Genomic DNA, 23,625 nt, shown 5'->3' with positions numbered 1-23,625 from the left:
CTGTATGTGTAATGTTTACTGTACATACATTATCTACCTCACTTGCTTTGGCAATATTAACACATGTTTCCCATGCCAATAAAGCCCCTTGAATTGAATTGAATTGAGAGAGAGAGAGAGAGAGAGAGAGAGAGAGAGAGAGAGAGAGAGAGGGGGGGGGGGGTGGAGAGGGAGGGAGTGAGTGTGAAGGGGGTGGGGTGGAGCGAGCTAGAGAGGGAGAGGGTGAAGGGGGTGGGGTGGAGAGAGGGAGAGGGTGAAGGGGGAGGGGTGGAGTGGAGTGGCTTGTTCTTTCTTAGTGGCTGTACATAGAACTCTGTGGCTCAGGCTGACTATGTAGTGCAGTTGTGAAAGAAGAGCGAGAGAGAGTGAGTGAAAGAGGGCACAGACTTTCTCTACTAGGTGAATGAGTTACTGAGAGGAGAAAGCAGCAGGAAAGAATATCAGCTTTCACAGGACTGTGTTTTTCCATTGGATTACAAACAGCAAGAGGGAGAGATATTTCCCAGAATACACGTAGAAGGTAAGAATACCTTTAATTGAACTCATTACCCTGTTACGTACCTCTTTTCTAACTCCCTCTGATCCTCTCTCTCGTTCTGTGCCAGATCAGGCAGGTGCAGGTTTCAGGTCATAATCTATTGTTTTGGACAAATTTACACTTGGCTTGGATGGCTGTTTGGAAGTACTTTTGACGGTAAACCACTAAATAAATTGTATGTTTACGAACTAGTTGGATTTCCTTGCTATGCTAGTTCTATGATAGTTTATCTGTAACAAGCATTTTGGTTCAGTTATGTACAGGTTTCATAATCCGATTCTGTGGATAGTTTGTTTCATGGTGTGGATTGGTCAGACGGACATGACAACAGTAATGTAACCCACATATAATACTAACATATGAGATTTGAATATGTGCCATGAAAGTGCCATAAAAATGTCTGAAAGTGTCGTGTACAGATTGTTATGTATCCTACATACTATGATTACTGTTAACTTTGTCTTTGGACTGTGTCTCCGTGCGCAGTGGGAAAGCAGCAAGGCTATAGCTGTCCACAGTACTGCAGCACTGTGCCATTCTGTATGTCTGAGGCTCTCCCGTGCCAGACTGGAACCAGACTGGACCCAGCAGACCATGTCATATTCACAGGGATTAGATACACAAGACAAAGCTGTCGTCTACAAAAGGAAAGTTTGATTAGCAAGTAAGACCTCAGGGGACATATATTTACTGATCAATAGGTTTACTGATCAATAGGTTTACTGATCGATAGGTTTACTGATCGATAGGTTTACTGATCATTAGGTTTACTTGGCTTAATCAATAATGGACAGTATGTGCTGTATTTGCACCATACAGGCCGTTTTCCTTTAAAACATATCTATTTTTTTTGCCTTTTGCCTCATACTGCCTCTTCTCCTCTCAGAGTTGGTCATTGTCTTCCCAAATGTTTCTAACAGATCATGTAGGGAAAACGTGATATAATTTGCCCTTTGATACGGTCATTCTGGTCACATGTCCATTTACAGTACATAGAGTTGACCTGTGATTTGTTGATGGTGACAGATGGTGATTGTGATAGGGCTGATGGTTTGTCTGTGTGTGCTTATGTGTGTGTGTGTGTGTGTGTGTGTGTGTGTAGTTGGTGATGGTTTTGATGGTAGTTGGTGATGGTGTTGATGGTGGTTTGAGATGGTGGTTGGTGATTGGTGATGGTGATGGTATTGATGGTGGTTGATGGTAGTTGGTGATGGTGATGGTGGTTGGTGATGGTGTTGTTGGTGGTTGGTGATGGTGTCGATGGTAGTTGGTGATGGTGGTTGATTATGGTGTTGCTGGTGGTTGGTGATGGTGGTTGGTGATGGTGGATGATTGTGGTTGATTATGGTGTTGATGGTAGTTGGTGATGGTGGTTGGTGATGGTGGTTGATGACGGTGTTGATGGTAGTGGTGATAGTGGTTGGTGATGGTGGGTGTATCTTTACTGTGCAGTTTGCTGCATAACTGTGCCTTTAGCTGGTGCACACACACACACCATTACCAACCACCATCAGCAACCACCATCACCAACCACAATCCACAACAACCATCACCACCACCATCAACACCATCACCACTACCATCAAAACCATCACCACTATCATCCACACCATCACCACTACCATCAACACCATCACCACTACACTCCACAACTACCATCACCAATCACCATCACCAATCACCATCACCAACCACCACCACCAACCACCATCCACAACCACCATCAACACCATCACCAATAACCATCACCAACTACCATTACACCATCACCACTACCATCAACACCATCACCACTATCATCAAAACCATCACCACTACCCTCAACACCATCACCAACTACCAACAACACCACCACCAACTACCATCAACCTCATCACCACTACCATCAACACCACCACCAACCACCATCACCACTACCATCAACACCATCACCACCACCATCAACACTATCACCACTACCCTCAACAACTACCATCAACACCATCACCAACCACCATCACCAGCCACCAACCACCATCCACAACCACCATCACCAACTACCATCAACATCACCACCAACCACCATCAACACCATCACTACTACCATCAACACCATCACCAACTACCATCAACACCATCACCACTACCATCAACACCATCACCACTCCCATCAACACCATCACCACTACCATCAACACCATCACCAACTACCATCAACACCATCACCACTATCATCAACACCATCACCAACCACCATCAACACCATCACCAACCACCATCAACACCATCACCACTACCATCAACACCATCACCAACTACCATCAACACCATCACCACTATCATCAACACCATCACCAATCACCATCAACACCATCACCATCACCAAGCACCATCAACACCATCACCACTACCATCAACACCATCACCACTACCATCAACAACTACCATCAACACCATCACCACTATCATCAACACCATCACCAACCACCGTCAACACCATCACCAACTACCATCAACATCATCACCAACCACCATCAACACCATCACCAATGACCATCAATACCATCACCAGTAACATCAACACCATCATCAACAACCATTAACACCATCATCAACAACCATCAACACCATCACCAACTACCATCAACACCATCATCAACAACCATCAACACATCATCAACTACCATCAACAACACCACCACCACCACCATCAATACCATCACCAACTACCATCAACACCATCATCAACCATCATCACCAACTACCATCAACACTGTCATCAACCACCAACTGCCATAAACACCATCACCAGTACCATCAACACCATCATCAACCATCACCACTACCATCAACACCATCACCAACTACCATCAACACCATCGCCACTATCATCAACACCATCACCAATCACCATCAACACCATCACCATCACCAAGCACCATCAACACCATCACCACTACCATCAACACCATCACCACTACCATCAACAACTACCATCAACACCATCACCACTATCATCAACACCATCACCAACCACCGTCAACACCATCACCAACTACCATCAACATCATCACCAACCACCATCAACACCATCACCAATGACCATCAATACCATCACCAGTAACATCAACACCATCATCAACAACCATTAACACCATCATCAACAACCATCAACACCATCACCAACTACCATCAACACCATCATCAACAACCATCAACACATCATCAACTACCATCAACAACACCACCACCACCACCATCAATACCATCACCAACTACCATCAACACCATCATCAACCATCATCACCAACTACCATCAACACTGTCATCAACCACCAACTGCCATAAACACCATCACCAGTACCATCAACACCATCATCAACCATCACCACCACCATCCCCAACCACGATCAAATCAAATGTATTTATAAAGCCCTTCTTACATCAGCCGATGTCACAAAGTGCTATACAGAAACCCAGCCTAAAACCCCAAACAGCAAGCAATGCAGATGTAGAAGCACGGTGGCTAGGAACTCCCAAGAAAGGCAGGAACCTAGGAAGAAACCTTGAGAGGAACCAGGCTCGGAGGGGTGGCCAGTCCTCTTCTGGCTGTGCTGGGTGGAGATTATAACAGCAGATGGCTAAAATGTTCAAACGTTCATAGATGACCAGCAGGGTCAGATAATAATAATCACAGTGGTTGTAGAGGGTGCAACAGGTCAGTCAACTTTGCCAAAGCACAGCCCCCTCACCACTAGAGGGATATCTTCAAACCACCAACTTACTACCCCGAGACAAGGCCGAGTATAGCCCACTAAGATCTCCCCACGGCACGAACCCAAGGGGGGTGCCAACCCGGGCAGGAAGATCACGTTAGTGACTCAACCCACTCAAGTGACGCACCCCTCCTAGGGACGGCATGGGAGAGTACCAGTAAGCCAGTGAGGCAGAGAATCCCAGTGGAGAGAGGGGAACCGGCCAGGCAGATACAGCAAGGGCGGTTCGTCGCTCCAGTGCCTTTCCGTTCACCTTAATACATGGGCCAGACTACACTCAATCATAGGATTTACTGAAGAGATGAGTCTTCAATAAAGACTTAAAGGTCGAGACAGAGAAGCCAGTGTAGAGAGTCTAGCACTGGAATAATATGATCACACTTTTTGGTTCTAGTCAAGATTCTAGCAGCCGTGTTTAGCACTAACTGAAGTTTATTTAGTGCTTTATCTGCGTAGCCGGAAAGTAGAGCATTGCAGTAGTCTAATCTAGAAGTGACAAAAGCATGGATAATTTTTTTTGCATCATTTTTGGACAGAAGGTTTCAGATTTTTGCAATGTTACGTAGATTAAAAAAAGCTATCCTTGAAACGGTCTTGATATGTTCGTCAAAAGAGAGATCGGGGTCCAGCGTAACGCCGAGGTCCTTCACAGTTTTATTTCTGACGACTGTACGACTATCAAGATGAATTGTCAGATCCAACAGAAGATCTCTTTGTTTCTTGGAAACTAGAACTGGCATCTCTGTTTTGTCCAAGTTTAAAAGTAAAATATTTGCCGCCATCCACTTCCTTATGTCTGAAACACAGGCTTCCAGGGAGAGCAATTTTGGGACTTCCCCATGTTTCATCAAAATGTACAGCTGTGTGTCATCTGCATAGCAGTGAAAGTTAACATTATGTTTCAGAATTTTATCACCAGGAGGTAAAATATTTAGTGAAAACAATAGTGGTCCTAAAGCGGAACCTCGAGGAACACCGAAATGTACATTTGATTTGTCAGATGACAAACAATCCACAAAGACAAACTGATATCTTTTCGACAGATAAGATCTAATCCAGGCCAGAACTTGTCCGTGTAGACCAATTTGGGTTTCCAATCTCTCCAAAAGAATGTGGTGATCGATGGTATCAAAGCAGCACTAAGGTCTTAGGAGCATGAGGACAGAGCCTTGGTCTGATTTTCTGAATACCAGAGAGTTAGTTTTTTATGACAAATGTTTTTTTGTTTTTAGGGGTGCCTCTGCATCTAGGGTATTACGCAAGGTTAAATTTAGTTCCTCAGTTAGGTGGCTAACCAATTTTTGTACTCTGACGTCCTTGGGTAGGTGGAGGGAGTCTGGAAGGGCATCTAGGAATCTTTGGGTTGTCCAATAATTTATAGCACAGCTTTTGTTGGTCCTTGGTTGGGGTCTGAGCAGATTGTTTGTTGCGATTACAAACATAATAAAATGGTGGTCCTATAGTCCAGGATTATGAGGAAAAACATTAAGATCCACAATATTTATTCCACGGGACAAAACTAGGTCCAGAGTCTGACTGTGGCAGTGAGTAGGTCCAGAGACATGTTGGACAAAACCCACTGAGTCGAGGATGGCTTCGAAAGCCTTTTGGAGTGGGTCTGTGTAGTAGCTATAAAAAGTGATTGAGTAGGCTGCATAGATTTCATCACTAGAAGCTCAAATTACGAAAACGCAGTAATATTTTTGGGGGTAAATAGAAATTTGCTATCGTAAATGTCATCAACATCTCCGCCCTTGCGGGATGCGCGGGGAATATGGCCACTAGTGTAACCAGGAGGAAAGGCCTAATTTAACACAGTAAATTCATCAGGCTTAAGCCATGTTTCAGTCAGGCCAATCACATTAAGACTATGATCAGTGACTAGTTCATTGAGTTTAACTGCCATGGAGGTGAGGGATCTAACATTAAGTAGCCCTATTTTGAAATGTGAGATATCACAATCTCTTTCAATAATGACAGGAATGGGGGTGAGATTGCTAAGGCGAACATCGCCATGTTCAGTTTTGTCCAACCGAGATCAAGGCACAGACACAGTCTCAATGGGGATAGCTGAGCTGACTACACTGACTGTGCTAGTGGCAGACTCCACTAAGCTGGCAGGCTGGCTAACAGCCTGCTGCCTGACCTGGATCTCATTGTGGAGCTAGAGGAGTTAGAGCCCTGTCTATGTTCATAGATAAGATGAGAGCACCCCTCCAGCTAGGATGGAATCCGTCACTCCTCAACATCAACACCATCCCCAACCACCATCAACACCATCACCAACTACCATCAAGACCATCACCAACTAGACACACACACATACACACATTTGCAACTCACTGTTTATATGGCTATGGCAGATCATGTTTATCAAAATATACAGTACAATACATATAAAAGACAGAGAGACAAACATACATGGGCACACACAACTCAGTCACAAACACTTGTATAATTAAGCAATTAGGCACGAGGGGGGGGGTGGTATATTGCCAATATACCACGGCTAAGGGATATTCTTAAGTATGATGCAACTCGGAGTCCCTGGATACAGCCCTTAGCCGTGAAATATTGGCTATATACCACAAACCCAGAGGTGCCTTATTGCTATTATAAACAGGCTACCAACGTAATTAGAGCAGTAAAAATAAATGTTTTGTCATACCCGTGGTATATACTGTCAGCCAATCAGCATTCAGGGCTCGAACCACCCAGTTTATAATGTTGGTGTGTCTGGCTCTCCAATAAAAACCCCAGAGGATTCTGGAACACATCCACATGGACATGGAGAGAATCTTGACCACTCCTTAATAACCCAGCAGTTGTTGTTGGTGTGTGTGTGTGTGTGTGTGTTATCCCTGATTAGCCCCAGTTCCTTGGCTGAACTCCCACATCTCACTGTCACTCTCTGCACAGCCAGTAGAGAGAATTATTTATTTCAGCTTTTATTTCTTTCATCACATTCCCAGTGGGTCAGAAGTTTACATACACTCAATTAGAATTTGGTAGCATTGCCTTTAAATTGTTTTGGGTAGCCTTCCACAAGCTTCCCACAATAAGTTGGGTGAATTTTGGCCCATTCCTCCTGACAGAGCTGGTGTAACTGAGTCAGGTTTGTAGGCCTCCTTGCTCGCACACACTTTTTCAGTTCTGCCCACAAATGTTCTATGGGACTGAGGTCAGGGCTTTGTGATGGCCACTCCAATACCTTGACTTTGTTGTCCTTAAGCCATTTTGCCACAACTTTGGAAGTATACTTGGGGTCAATGTCCTTTTGAAAAACCCATTTGCGACAAAGCTTTAACTTCCTTACTGATGTCTTGAGATGTTGCATCAATGTAACCACATAATTTTTCTGCCTCATGATGTCATCTATTTTGTGAAGTGCACCAATCGCTGTTGTTCTGGGATTGATTTGCACTTTTCACACCAAAGTACGTTCATCTCTAGGAGACAGAACGCGTCTCCTTCCTGAGCGGTATGACGGCTGCGTGGTCCCATGGTGTTTATACTTGTGTACCATTGTTTGTACAGATGAACGTGGTACCTTCAGGCATTTGGAAATTGCTCCCAAGGATGAACCAGACTTGTGGAGGTCTACACATTTTTTCTGAGTTCTTGGCTGATTTCTTTTTATTTTCCCATGTTGTCAAGCAAAGAGGCACTGAGTTTGAAGGTAGGCCTTGAAATACATCCACAGGTACACCTCCAATTGACTCAAATTGTGTAAATTTGCCTATCAGAAGCTTCTAAAGTCATGACACAATTTAAAGGCACAGTCAACTTAGTGTGTGTAAACTTCTGACACACTGGAATTGTGATACAGTGCATCATCAGTGAAATAATCTGTCTGTAAACAATTGTTGGAAAAATTATTTGTATCATGTACAAAGTAGATGTCCTAACCGACTTGCCAAAACTATAGCTCGTTAACAAGACATTTGTGGAGTGGTTGAAAAACGAGTTTTAATGACTCCAACCTAAGTGTATATAAACTTCTAACTTCAACTGTAAATATTATACCCCCCCAAAATGCTCTACTCCTCTGTTATTGTAATGGTGAGAGGTTAGCATGTCTTGGGGGTATTGTATTTGTGTGTCTATAACTTTTTCACTCATCATTATTCACGATTTATTCAGGACTATCCATAATCACGGTAGAATCCACATAAATGTAGAAGTGTTTAGAAACATATTATATTCTTATTTACAATAAAAGTGACTCCAAAATGAAGCAATACATTGTTTACCATTCATTTCTATTGGGCACAAAACAAACTGAAACATAACCAAAACAAACAGTAAATGCATCCAACAAGTTTGAAGAGTCACAAGCCTGATGTAACCATTGCGTGTTATGAATATCGGACCAAATACTAAACTTTGACTACTTTAATACACATAAGTGAATTTGTCCCAGTACTTTTGGTCCCCTATAATGGGGGGACTATGTACAAAAAGTGATGTAATTTCTAAATGGTTCACCCGATATGGATTAAAATATCCGAATTAAAGCTGACAGTCTGCACTTTAACTTTCTAGTCATTGTATCATTTCATATTCAAAGTTCTGGAGTACAGAGCCAAAACAACAAAAAATGTGTCACTGTCCCAATACTGTTGGAGCTCATATGGTCTGTAAGACAGGATAGAGAGTGAAGCATGCTCTTTGGGACATTTCCTGAAGTGTGACAGATTAGCTCTGACAGATAGCAGGAAGTTTGTCTGTTTCCGTCCCGACATGATAACATTCATTATACTACGGTGTTGATAATAATGTCATGCCCCTCGTTTCTGACTGTGCCCTGATGGCATGTCCCTTTAGATAAACAGTCAAGTATAGCATTCAGTGCTATTTTAGTGTGGCTGCATCCGTCAACGTTTTATGCAATGAGACTCCAGAGAGCCATGTCTATACCACTTAAAGGGTGCATCCCAAACGGCACACGAGTCCCTTTAATATAGTGCACTACTTTTGACCTACAGGCCCTGGTCAAATGTAGTGCATTTTATATGGAATAGGATGTCATTTGGGACACAGACACAGTAACATTTTCTCTGACTTGAAGCAAGTGAAATACAATTACAATATAGGGCAGTTTAATCTTTGTAGCTTTACTTAGCCGTTCTATCCATCATGCACACGTGTAAGTATAGATGTGCATTGTCCAAATTGAAATATCACATTCTTTGTGTGCTATAGATTTCATTCGAAAAGTAGTAGCATTTTTAGGGCAATGTCGAGAGGTCGCTTGAAATTTCAACTCATGTCAAAGCTACATAGTTTACAAAGTGATATGTTCCATACTTGTTGATAATAAACACGTTTTACATACAAAGGTGCTATGTTACTATTCTGATGAGTTCTTCTGAAATAATCTATACCCACATGACAGGCTTATTCAACAAAAATCTAATTAAACACAGGGAGAGGATTAAAGAAATTCAGTACTTCAATCATCTGTTGCTCACAGTAGGTTCACCCTTTAAATCAAATCAAATATGTTATTGTAAGCTATCACAGTTAGTTGATGTTTTAGATACACTACATGGCCCTGTTGAAGGTTGTGAGTAGATTGTTTAATAAAAGGACCAGATTAACCTGTGTGTTATCACATGGGTCGGTTGATATTTTGGTCTTGCTGCCAGAGTCCACTCAAAGCCCACTGTGACCGTGTGAATGGAAACGTTGCCAAGTAGGCATACAACTCAGGCCTCTTGCTCCTCCTCCTCCTGCTCCTGCTTCTCCTCCTCCTGCTTCTCCTCTTCCTCCTCCTCTTCCTCCTACTCCTCCTGCTCCTCATCCTCCTCCTCCTCCAGTCTTCCTAAGCACTCTCTCCAGCTGTTAAATGACCCACTGAGGGTGACTTTAGGGGTTACTGTTGATTTAGAATATTCTCCTACTGTGTTAGGCTAGGTTAGACTAGACCTATAACACATGGTTTTGTTAATCTCTTCCAAAATAATCCATTACTGTTAGGTTTAGACTATATTATCCTACGGTTATGAAATTTGGCTGATTTTCTACAGAAGTACTGCATCCTAACAGATGTTCTTCTTTTTTGCTTCTGTCAGGGTGATAATGAAGCTTCTAGTGTCATTAGCAGTGGTGCTCCTCCTGGTGGCGGTGGAGAGCATGGCGGCAAGAGGCACATCCAGGAGGACGAAGAGGGAGCTGATGAGCCCGCTGCACATGGGGGGCATCAGGGACCCGTTTGGGTCGTACTGCGAGCAGAGGGGTGGCTGCTGCCCGGGTCGTGAGGATCAGTGTACGGTACCCTACCTGGACACCATCTGTTACTGTGACCTGTTCTGTAACCGAACCATCTCAGACTGCTGCCCTGACTTCTGGGGCCACTGTCTGGGCATCTCACCCCCTTTCATTGGTAAGATAGAGAGAGAGAGTGTGTGTGTGTGTGTGTGTGTGTGTGTGTGTGTGTGTGTGTGTGTGTGTGTGTGTGTGTGTGTATGTTTGCGTGTGTGTGGGCCTGCTTTTTAGGATTAAGAAAGAAAGGCCAAGTACAGTGGGAAAAATGTACAGTAGCCAAAGGCATAATACCCCACTAACCTATCCCCACTGACAGGCCCCATCCTAACCCTAGCCCCACTGACAGGCCCCATCCTAACCCTAACCCCACTGACAGGCCCCATCCTAACCCTAGCCCAACTAACAGACCCCATCCTAACCCTAGCCCCACTGACAGGCCCAATCCTAACCCTAGCTCCACTGACAGGCCCCATCCTAACCCTAGCCCCACCGACAGGCCCCACCCTAACCCTAGTCCCACCGACAGGCCCCATCCGAACCCTAGCCCCAACGACAGGCCCCATCCTAATCTTAGCCCCACCGACAGGCCCTACCCTAATCCTAGCCCCACTGACAGGCCCCATCCTAACCCTAGCCCCACTGACAGGCCCCATCCTAACCCTAGCCCGACTAACAGACCCCATCCTAACCCTAGCCCCACTGACAGGCCCAATCCTAACCCTAGCTCCACTGACAGGCCCCATCCTAACCCTAGCCCCACTGACAGGCCCCATCCTAACCCTAACCCCACCGACAGGCCCACCCTAACCTTAGCCTCACTGACAGGCCCCACCCTAACCTTAGCCTCACCGACAGGCCCCACCCTAATCCTAGCCCCACTGACAGGCCCCACCCTAACCCTAGCCCCACCGACAGGCCCCACCCTAACCCTAGTCCCACCGACAGGTCCCATCCTAACCCTAGCCCCACTGACAGGCCGTACCCTAACCTAGCCCCACTGACAGGCCACATCCGAACCCTAGCCCCAACGACAGGCCCCATCCTAATCCTAGCCCCACCGACAGGCCCTACCCTAACCCTAGCCCCACTGACAGGCCCTACCCTAACCTAGCCCCACCGACAGGCCCCATCCTAACCCTAGCCCAACCGACAGGCCCTACCTTAACCCTAGCCCCACTGACAGGCCCTACCCTAATCCTAGCCCCACTGACAGGCCCTACCCTAATCCTATCCCCACTGACAGGCCCTACCCTAACCCTAGCCCCACTGACAGGCCCTACCCTAACCCTAGCCCCACTGACAGGCCCCACACTGAGTGGCTACTATGGGACTAATGAATGAATGGCAAAAACCAACTGCTAATCTTATGTGCACAGGCAAAGTTATTTGTTCAGTTCTCACAGTTGCTTTACAATCAATAAAGCTCTAGGTAGGAGGTCACATTGGCCTGTGAAATATGAATAAGCACACTGGTTATTAAGCTCCACATAGAGTATATCCCTGCTAGTTGTTGCAGAGGTGGTCACTGAGAATAGAGGTGGTACCTGAGAATAGACCAGGAACAGTGGTCTTCTTATTAGTCTGAGACAGAGGGAGGGGGGAGGCCAGGGAGGGAAGGATATATGAATGGAGGTCAGGAGAAAGAATGTGTGCTATGCAGAGGGAGGGAGCGATAGGTGACGGAAATGGGACAGGAGGCTGGGAGAGGTCGAGGCAGGTATGTGCTCACTAGACAACATGGGGCATGTTCATACACACACACCAGCACTCACGCGCACACACACATAGAATTGAAGTCGGAAGTTTACATACACTTAGGTTGGAGTCATTAAAACTCGTTTTTCAACCACTCCACAAATTACTTTTTAAGAAACTATAGTTTTGGCAAGTCGGTTAGGACATCTACTTTGTGCATGACACAAGTAATTTTCCAACAATTGTTTACAGACAGATTATTTCACTTATGATTCACTGTATCACAATTCCAGTGTGTCAGATGTTTACATACACTAAGTTGACTGTGCCTTTAAACAGCTTGGAAAATTTCAGAAAATGATGTCATGGCTTTAGAAGCTTCTGATAGGCTAACTGACATCATTTGAGTCAATTGGAGGTGTACCTGTGGATGTATTTCAAGGCCTACCTTCAAACTCAGTGCCTCTTTGCTTGACATCATGGGAAAATCAAAAGAAATCAGCCAAGACCTCAGAAAAAAATAGTGGACCTCCACAAGTCTGGTTCATTCTTGGGAGCAATTTCCAAACGCCTGAAGGTACCACGTTCATCTGGACAAACAATGGCATGCAAGTATAAACACCATGGGACCACGCAGCTGTCATACTGCTCAGGAAGGAGACACATTCTGTCTCCTAGAGATGAACGTACTTTGGTGTAAAAAATGCAAATCAATCCCAGAACAACAGCAAAGGACCCTGTGAAGATGCTGGAGGAAACAGGTACAAAAGTGTCTATATCCACAGTAAAACGAGTCCTATATCGACATAACCTGAAAGGCCGCTCAATAAGGAATAAGCCACGGCTCCAAAACCATCAAAAAGCCAGATTACAGTTTGCAACTGCACATTGGGACAAAGATTGTATTTTTTGAAGTCATGTCCTCTGGTCTGATGAAACAAGAATAGAGCTGTTTGGAAAAATGACCATCGTTATGTTAGGAGGATAAGGGGGAGGCTTGCAAGCCGAAGAACACCATCCGAACCATGAAGCACAGGGGTGGCAGCATCATGTTGTGGGGGTGCTTTGCTGCAGGAGGGATTGGTGCCCTTCACAAAATAGATGGCCTAATGACGCAGGAAAATTACATCAGGAAGTTAAAGCTTGGTCACAAATGCGTCTTCCAAAGGGACAATGACCACAAGCATACTTGTGGCAAAATGGCTTAAGGACAACAAAGGCATGGTATTGGAGTGGCCATCACAAAGCCCTGACCTCAATCCTATAGAACATTTTTGTGCAGAACTGAAAAAACCTGTGCGAGCAAGGAGGCCTACAAACCTGACTCAGTTACACCAGCTCTGTCAGGAGGAATGGGTCAAAATTGATCCAACTTATTGTGGGAAGCTTGTGGAAGGCTACCCGAAACGTTTGACTCAAGTTAAACCATTTAAAGTCAATGCTACTAAATACTAATTGAGTGTATGTAAACTCCTGACCCGCTGGGAATGTGATGAAAGAAATAAAAGCTGAAATAAATCATTCTCTTTACTATTATTCTGACATTTCACATTCTTAAAATAAAGTGGTGATCCTAACTGACCTAAAACAGGGAATATTTACTAGGATTAAATGCCAGGAATTGTGAAAAACTGAGTTGAAATGTATTAGGCTAAGGTGTATGTAAACTTCCGACTTCAACTGTGTGTGTGTGTGTGTGTGTGTGTGTGTGTGTGTGTGTGTGTGTGTGTGCGTGCGTGCGTGTGTGTGTATATGTAATTAAGCTCATTAAGGCATGATGGGGACCTGATATTCTGGGAAACACAGGCCAAGAGCCAACAGGACATTCCAACATGAGATTACTGAAGCTCAGGGTTCCCAGACCCTACACACTACTATACACCTCACATCAGGGTGTTACTGTTAACTCTCTCACTAGAGGGGGGGGGGGGGGGGGGGGTCTGTAGTGTGTAGTGTGTGTCTGGACTGTGTCGTGTGTAATATTGAGTGTGTGTCTGTATTGTGGAGTGCCTGTAGTGTGTAGTGTAGAGTGTGTGTCTGTAGTATGGAGTGTGTAATGCAGAGTGTGTGTCTGTAGTGTGGAGTGTGTGTCAGCATATCGATTGTGCTACCAGGGCTGGTAAAACCCTGGATCATTGTTATTCTAACTTCAGAGACACATATAAGGCCCTCCCCCGCCCTCCTTTCGGAAAAGCTGATCACGACTCCATTTTGTTGCTCCCTGCCCATAGACTGAGACTAAAATAGGAAGCTCCGCGCTCAGGTCTGTTCAATGCTAGTCCGACCAATCTGATTCCACGCTTCAAGATTGCTTCGATCACGTGGATTGGGATATGTTCCGCATTGCGTCATACAACAACAATGACAAATTCCCTGATTCGGTGAGCGAGTTTATTAGCAAGTGCATTGGCGATGTCGTACCCACAGAAACTATTAAAACGTTCCCAAACCAGAAACCGTGGATTGATGGAAGCATTCACGCAAAACTGAGAGCGTGAACAACTGCTTTTAACCAGGGCAAGGTGACCGGAAACATGACCGAATACAAACAGTGTAGCTATTCCCTCCACAAGGCAATCAAACAAGCTAAGCGTCAGTATAGAGACAAAGTAGAGTCGCAATTCAATGGCTCAGACACAATGGGTATGTGGCAGTGTCTACAGTCAATCATGGATTACAAAAAGAAAACCAGCCCCGTCGCGGACCAGGATGTCTTGCTCCCAGACAGACTAAGCAACTTCTTTGCTCGCTTTGAGGACAATACAGTGCGCTACCAAAACCTGCTAACACGGCCCGTTACCAAAACCGGCGGACTCTCCTTCAGTGCAGCCGACGTGAGTAAAACATTTAAACTTGTTAACCGCGTCCTCAGAGCATGCGCAGACCAGCTGGCTGGTGTGTTTACGGACATATTCAATCAATCCTTATCCCAGTCTGCTGTTCCCACATGCTTCAAGAGGGCCACCATTGTTCCTGTTCCCAAGAAAGCTAAGGTAACTGAGCTAAACGACTACCGCCCTGTAGCACTCACTTCCGTCATCATGAAGTGCTTTGAGAGACTAGTCAAGGACCATATCACCTCCACCCTACCTGACACCCTAGACCCACTCCAATTTGTTTACCGCCCCAATAGGTCCACAGATGACTCAATCGCAACCACACTGCCCTAACCCATCTGGACAAGAGGAATACCTATGTGAGAATGCTGTTCATCGACTACAGCTCAGCATTTAACACCATAGTACCCTCCAAACTCGTCATCAAGCTCGAGACCCTGGGTCTCGACCCCGCCCTGTGCAACTGGGTACTGGACTTCCTGATGGGCCGCCCCTAGGTGGTGAGGGTAGGTAACAACATCTCCACCCCGCTGATCCTCAACACTGGGGCCCCACAAGGGTGTGTTCTGAGCCCTCTCCTGTACTCCCTGTTCACCCACGACTGCGTGGCCATGCACGCCTCCAACTCAATCATCAAGTTTGCAGACGACACTACAGTGGTAGGCTTGATTACCAACAACGACGAGACGTCCTGCAGGGAGGAGGTGAGGGCCCTCGGAGGTGACCCCCCTATCCACATCGACGGGACAGTAGTGGAGAGGGTAGTAAGTTCGTCGGCGTACACATCACGGACAAACTGAATTGGTCCACCCACACAGACAGCATGGTGAAGTAGGCGCAGCAGCAGGAGGCTGAAGAAATTTGGCTTGTCACCAAAAGCACTCACAACATTTTACAGATGCACAATCGAGAGGATCCTGTCGGGCTGTATCACCGCCTGGTACGGCAACTGCTCTGCCCACAACCGTAAGGCTCTCCAGAGGGTAGTGAGGTCTGCACAACGCATCACCGGGGGAAAACTACCTGCCCTCCAGGACACCTACCCCACCCAATGTCACGGGAAGGCCATATAGATCATCAAGGACAACAACCACCCGAGCCACTGCCTGTTCACCCCGCTATCATCCAGAAGGCGAGATCAGTACAGGTGCATCAAAGCAGGGACCGAGAGACTGAAAAACAGCCATCAGACTGTTACACAGCCACCACTAACATTGAGTGTTTGCTGCCAACATACTGACTCAACTCCAGCCACTTTAACAATGGAAAAATGTATGTAAAAAATGTATCACTAGCCACTTTAAACAATGCCACTTTTATATGTTAACATACCCTACATTACTCATCTCATATGTATATACTGTACTCGATACCATCTACTGCATCTTGCCTATGCCGTTCTGTACCATCACTCATTCATATATTTTTATGTACATATTCTTCATTCCTTTACACTTGTGTGTGTATAAGGTAGTTGTTGTGAAATTGATAGGTTAGATTACTCGTTGGTTATTACTGCATTGTCGGAACTAGAAGCACAAGCATTTCACTACACTCGCATTAACATCTGCTAACCATGTGTATGTGACAAATAAAATTTGATTTAGTGGAGTGTGTGTCTGTAGTGTGTGTAGTGTGGAGTGCATGTAGTGTGTAGTGTAGAGTGTGTGCCTGTAGTATGGAGTGTGTAGTGTGCAGTGTGTGTCTGTAGTATGGAGTGTGTGTCTGTAGTGTATTGTGTCTGTCGTGTAGTGTGTGTCTGTAGTGTAGTGTGTGCCTGTAGTGTTTAGTGTGTAGCTTGTAGTGTGTGTCTGTAGTGTGTAGTGTGTGTCTGTAGTGTGGAGTGTGTAGTGTGTGTCTGTAGTATCTAGTGTGGGGTGTGTAGTGTAGAGTGTAGAATGTGTGTCTGTTGTGTGTAATGCATGTCCGTAATGTGTAGTGTGTGTGTGTGTAGTGTGTGTCTGTAGTATGTAGTGTGTAGTGTGCAATGTATCAATGGAAGTGTGATTCTTTAAGTCATCCTCTCAGATCTTCCACCACAACAGGATCAAAGTAATCACTGGTGTGATCCTATCCGCTGGCAACATCTTATTGAATTTCCTCCTTTTGTTTCATTTCAGGCACCTGTGAAAGAAACGGACACAAATTCCTCTCAGGACAGACTTACAAAGAGAACTGCAACTTATGGTAAGTGTCTAATCGCTTTCTAGTGGTGTAAAGTACTTAAGTAAAAATACCGGAAAGGTGTGTCTGGGTATCTGTACTTTACTATTTATATTATAACTTTCACTTTTACGTTACTACTTTTCTAATAAAAATAATGTACTTTTTACTACATACATTTTCCCTGACACCAAAAAGTACTCGTTACATTTTGAATGCTTAGCAGGACAGGAAAATTGTCTAATTCACACAGTTATCAAGAGAACATCCCTGGTCATCCCTACTGCCTCTGATCTGGCGGACTCACTAAACACTTGCTTTGTTTGTGAATGATGTCTGAGTGTTGGAGTGTGCCCTTGGCTATCCGTAAATAAATAAAAAACAAGAAAATGGTGCCGTCTGGTTTGCTTAATATAAGGAATTAGTTTTACTTTGATACTTAAGTATATTTGAAACCAAATACTTTTAGACTTCTCTCAAGTAGTATTTTACTGGGTTACTTTCACTTTTACTTGAGTCATTTCCTATTAAGGAATCTTTACTTTTACTCAAGTATGACAGTTGGGTACTTATTCCACCACTGCAGCTTTCTCTTTTTCCTCTCTATGTACCTTTACCACTCCTTCATATCCTCCTCTTTCTCCCCTCTCATTTCTTTCTTTACATCTCTTCTGTCCTAACAGTGATTAGTCCTTCACACACTTTGCTCTGATGACATGACATTTCTGGTTGTACCACAGACAGACCCACGTTTTCCATGGAGAGTTTTGGGGGCTCTTCTCGTGATGCTGTCTCATTCATAACTCTTCTACATATACTTGGGACCCCTGTCCATTCATTTGGGTTATTGTAGCTAGCTATCTCCTTTATCGAAGCAGTATTAGACAAGCAACGGCAAGAAATGTTATCACATCACACTACAATACAACACTTAGCATTGGGCAACATTAGGCAACATTGAGCAAAATTGGTAAACATTCGAAACATTGAGCAACAGTGGGCCTTGTGGGGGATAGAGCAGCCAGGTCACCTGTGATACAAGTCAGTATTCATCGTCCATCCATGTCTGATGATGTCGGGAGATTAGGTTGAAACCGGACACTAGGAGCAACAGCGAGCACAGGCTAAACTACAGTCCCATCCCAGCTAGGGCTTAGTTAATTTATACAGGCTAAACTACAGTCACATCCCAGCTAGGGCTTAGTTAATTTATACACAGGCTAAACTACAGTCACATCCCAGCTAGGGCTTAGTTAACTTATACACAGGCTAAACTACAGTCACATCCCAGCTAGGGCTTAGTTAATTTATACACAGGCTAAACTACAGTCCCATCCCAGCTAGGGCTTAGTTAACTTATACACAGGCTAAACTACAGTCCCATCCCAGCTAGGGCTTAGTTAACTTATACACAGGCTAAACTGCAGTCACATCCCAGCTAGGGCGTAGTTAATTTATACACAGGCTAAACTACAGTCACATCCCAGTTAGGACTTAGTTAATTTACACACAGGCTAAACTGCAGTCACATCCCAGCTAGGGTTTAGTTAATTTACACACAGGCTAAACTACAATATAATCCCAGCTAGGGTTTAGTTAATTTACACACAGGCTAAACTACAATACAATCCCAGCTAGGGTTTAGTTAATTTACACACAGGCTAAACTACAATATAATCCCAGCTAGGGTTTAGTTAATTTACACACAGGCTAAACTACAATATAATCCCAGCTAGGGTTTAGTATATACAATATCATCCCAGCTAGGGCTTCGTTAACCAGCGGGCCCCCCCACTGGTAATTCGACCATGATAACAAGTTCAGTGTAACGAAGTGCGCTGAGAGTAGGGAAGCAAGTTCAGGGAGTGAGTGTTTTAATAAATAAACACAACATAATACAAAATAAGAGACATGAACAACGGTTCAATGGTATTAGGTGTGCGCCATAACGATCAGCCTAGTGACCTAGAGGCCGGTGAGGGAGCACATGTGACAGTACCCCCTCCCTGGCGCACGGCTCCAGCCGCAGGACGCCGACCAAAATGACGATCCTGGGGATCAGGAGAGGACCGGTCACCTCTACCTAAGTGCGGGAAACCTGTCAGTCTGGCTGAGATGCGGGAGCATGGCGACCTAGAGTGCCGGAGAGAGCATACATGACGGTACCCCCTTCCTGGCACTTTCGGCTCCCCCCGCAAGACACCAACCAAAGAGATAATCCCGGGGATCAGGAGTGGACCAGTCACCACTGGTCACCACATATGCTGGAATCTGTTGCCGGCTGGGGCGGGGCGGAGCGAGTCGGTGGAAGCAGGGGAACCTGGCGATCTGGCGAAGGCATGAAAGCCCGACGAGCCAGCTGAGGCATGAGAGCCTGACGAGCCAGCTGAGGCAGGGGAGCATGACGAGCCAGCTGAGGCAGGGGAGCCTGACGAGCCAGCTGAGGCAGGGGAGCCTGACGAGCCAGCTGAGGCAGGGGAGCCTAGTAATCCGGCTGCGGCATGAGAGCCTGATGAGCCAGCTGAGGCATGAGAGCCTGACGAGCCAGCTGAGGCAGGGGAGCATGACGAGCCAGCTGAGGCAGGGGAGCCTGACGAGCCAGCTGAGGCAGGGGAGCCTGGCAATCCGGCTGAGGCATGAGAGCCTGACAAATCGGCGGTAGCAGGGAAGCCTGTAGGAGCTCCCGGACCCGACATCATTCCCACCGGGAAAAAAAAATGTGAACACTCCCTGATCCTTCCCTTAGGTGAGGCGTTATTCTGTAATGATGTGCACTGAGCGTCGGGGAGCAAGTTCAGGGAGTGAGTGTTTTAATAAATAAACACAAAATAAGAGACACAAACAATGCACAGACACAATAACGCCTGGGGAACCAAAGGGAGTGACATATATAGGCAAGGTAATCAGGGAAGTGATGGAGTCCAGGTGAGTCTGATGATGAGCAGATGGTGACAGATGTGCACCATAACGAGCAGCCTGGTGACCAAGAGGCCGGAGAGGGTGCACACATTTAGATAGTGTAGCAGTCAGCTAACTTAGAAATCTAAAAAAGTATTGCTGACATGGGCTAATTGACTGACTATCAGTGACTGACAGGAAAAAAACTGCTGGTGCACAACCACATTTCAAAATTGCACCTTGTGTATTCTATTATTCTAACTCTAACTATTATCCTCAACTGGCAGCTTCATTAAATAGTACCCGTAAAACACCAGTCTCAACGTCAACAGTGAAGAGGCAACTCCGGGATGCTGGCCTTCTAGGCAGAGTTGCAAAGAAAAAGCCATATCTCAGACTGGCCAATAAAAAGAAAAGTTTAAGACGGGCAAAAGAACACAGGCACTGGACAGAGGAACTCTGCCTAGAAGGTCAGCATCCCGGAGTCGCCTCTTCACTCTTCATGTTGAGACTGGTGTTTTGCGGTACTATTTAATAAAGCTGCCTGTTGAGGACTTGTGAGGCATCTGTTTCTTAAACTGACACTCTAATGTACTTGTCTTCTTGCTCGGTTGTGCACCGGGACCTCCCACTCCTCTTTCTATTCTGGTTAGTTCCCGTTTGCATTGTTCTGTGAAGGGAGTAGTACTCAGTGTTGTACGAGATCTTCAGTTTCTTGGCAATTTCTCGCATGGAATAGCCTTCATTTCTCAGAACAAGAATAGACTGACGAGTTTCAGAAGAAAGTTATTTGTTTCTAGCCATTTTGAGCCTGTAATCGAACCCACAAATGCTGAGGCCAGTTTATTGCTCCTTTAATCAGAACAACCGTTTTCAGCTGTGCTAACATAATTGCAAAAGAGTTTCTAATGATCAATTAGCTTTTTAAAATGATCAATTTGGATTAGGTAACACAACATGCCATTGGAACAGAGGAGTGATGGTCGCTGATAATGGGCCTCTGTACACCTATGTATATATTCCATAAAACATCTGCCGTTTCCAGCTCCAATAGTCATTTACAACATTACCAATGCCTACACTGTATTTCTGATCAATTTGATGTTATTTTAATGGACAAAAAATTTGCTTTTCTTTCAAAAACAAGAAAATGTCGAAGTGACCCCAAACTTTTGAATGGTAGTGTATATTACTAATATACTTCTATACTACTATAGTACTACTATACTTTTATAGTACTACTGTACTTCTATAATACTATAGTACTGCTATACTTCTATACTGATATAGTACTAATGCACTTCTACACTACAATAGTACTACTATGCTTATGTACTACTATAGTACTACTACACTTCCATACTACTGTAGTACTACTATACTTCTATACTACTATAGTGGTACTATACTACAATAGTACTACTATAATTCTAGAGTACTATAGTACTACTATTCTTCTATACTACTATACTACTACTATACTTCTATAGCACTATAGTACTACTGTACTGGTATACTTATATACTGCTATAGTACTACTGTACTTCTATACTACTATAGTACTACTGTAATTCTATACTACTATAGTACTAATGCACTTATTTACTACTATAGTCCTACTGTACTTTTACAGTACTATAGTACTTCTATTCTTCTATACTACAATAGTACTATACAACTATAGTGCTACTATACTTATACTACTATAGTAATACTATACATCAATACTATTATATTAATACTAAACGTCTATACTGCTATAGTACTACTATTCTACTATAGTACTATAGTACTACTACACTTATATTCTATTATATTTCTACTATACTTCTATAGTACTATAATACTACTGTGCTTCTATACTGCTATAGTACTACTACGCTTCTATACTACTATACTACTACTATGCTTCTTTACTACTAAAGTACTACTACACGTCTATACTATTATATTACTACTATACTTCTATAGTACTACTAAAAGTATTTGGTTTGAAATGTACTTAAGTATCAAAAGTAGAAGTATAAATCATTAAACATTTCTTATATTAAGTAAACCAGACGACACAATTTTCTTTTTTTCTTTTTTTCCATTTACGGACAGCCAGGGGCACAGTTCAACAAATAATGTACAAACAAAGCATGTTGTGTTTAGTGAGTCTGCCAGATCAGAGGCAGTAGGGATGACCAAGGATGTTCTCTTGATAAGTGTGTGAATTAGACAATTTTCCTGTCCTGCTAAGCATTCAAAATGTAATGAGTACTTTTGGATGTCAGGGAAAATGTATTGAGTAAAAAGTTCTTTATGAATGTAGTGAAGTAAAAGTAGTCAAAAATATCAATAGTAAAGTAAAGTACAGATACCCCACCAAACTTTACACCCTCTGTAATTCACACACTTATGTTCTACTGATTACAGAATAACTGTTGGTTAGTCTGGGATACAACATGCAGTCTGAGATCTAACATGCAAATACACCTGGGCAACATCTGTCTATCTGGTCAATACACCTGGGCAACATCTGTCTATCTGGTCAATACACCTGGGCAACATCTCTCTGACATGCCAATACACCTGGGCAACATCTCTCTGACATGCCAATACACCTGGGCAACATCTCTCTGACATGCCAATACACCTGGGCAACATCTCTCTGACATGCCAATACACCTGGGCAACATCTCTCTGACATGCCAATACACCTGGGCAACATCTCTCTGACATGCCAATACACCTGGGCAACATCTCTCTGACATGCCAATACACCTGGGCAACATCTCTCTGACATGCCAATACACCTGGGCAACATCTCTCTGACATGCCAATACACCTGGGCAACATCTCTCTGACATGCCAATACACCTGGGCAACATCTCTCTAACATGTCAATACACCTGGACAACATCTCTCTAACATGTCAATACAGACGACCTGGGCAACATCTGTCTATCTGGTCAATACACCTGGACCACATCTCTCTAACATGTCAATACACCTGGACAACATCTCTCTAACATGTCAATACACCTGGACCACATCTCTCTAACATGTCAATACACCTGGACAACATCTCTCTAACGTGTTAATACACCTGGACAACATCTCTCTAACGTGTCAGTACACCTGGACAACATCTGTCTAACATGTCAATACACCTGGACAACATCTGTCTAACATGTCAATACACCTGGACAACATCTCTCTAACATGTCAATACACCTGGACAACATCTCTCTAACATGTCAATACACCTGGAAAACATCTGTCTAACATGTAATTACACCTGGACCACATCTCTCTAACATGCCAAAACATCTGGACAACATCTGTCTAACATGCCAATACATCTGGACAACATCTGTCTAACATGTCAATACACCTGGACAACATCTGTCTAACATGTCAATACACCTGGACAACATCTGTCTAACATGTCAATACACCTGGACCACATCTCTCTAACATGCCA

General features: G+C 44.3%; 1 protein-coding gene across 3 annotated transcripts in view; it reads left to right on the top strand.

Moving 5' to 3' along the window:
• The first annotated feature begins 291 nt into the window (after positions 1-291).
• Positions 292-23,625, top strand: part of LOC139373747 (tubulointerstitial nephritis antigen-like 1) — a 49,817-nt gene continuing 26,483 nt past the window's right edge. Inside the window, exons 1-4 of one of the 3 annotated variants that reach the window (XM_071114675.1) lie at positions 333-520; positions 1,025-1,202; positions 10,371-10,681; positions 17,216-17,282. In XM_071114675.1, the coding sequence (XP_070970776.1) occupies positions 1,081-1,202; positions 10,371-10,681; positions 17,216-17,282 (500 nt within the window). In that variant the 5' untranslated portion in view covers positions 333-520; positions 1,025-1,080. Of the gene's footprint in view, positions 521-601; positions 695-1,024; positions 1,203-10,370; positions 10,682-17,215; positions 17,283-23,625 lie in introns of those variants that run through there. The other 2 variants (XM_071114676.1, XM_071114677.1) reach the window with 2 other exon arrangements.

The sequence above is a fragment of the Oncorhynchus clarkii genome, chromosome 18 (assembly GCF_045791955.1).
Source record: "Oncorhynchus clarkii lewisi isolate Uvic-CL-2024 chromosome 18, UVic_Ocla_1.0, whole genome shotgun sequence".
Taxonomy (NCBI): domain Eukaryota; kingdom Metazoa; phylum Chordata; class Actinopteri; order Salmoniformes; family Salmonidae; genus Oncorhynchus; species Oncorhynchus clarkii.
The sequence above is the reverse complement of the archived record's forward strand: the minus strand, read 5'-3'. Positions and strand labels throughout refer to the sequence as shown.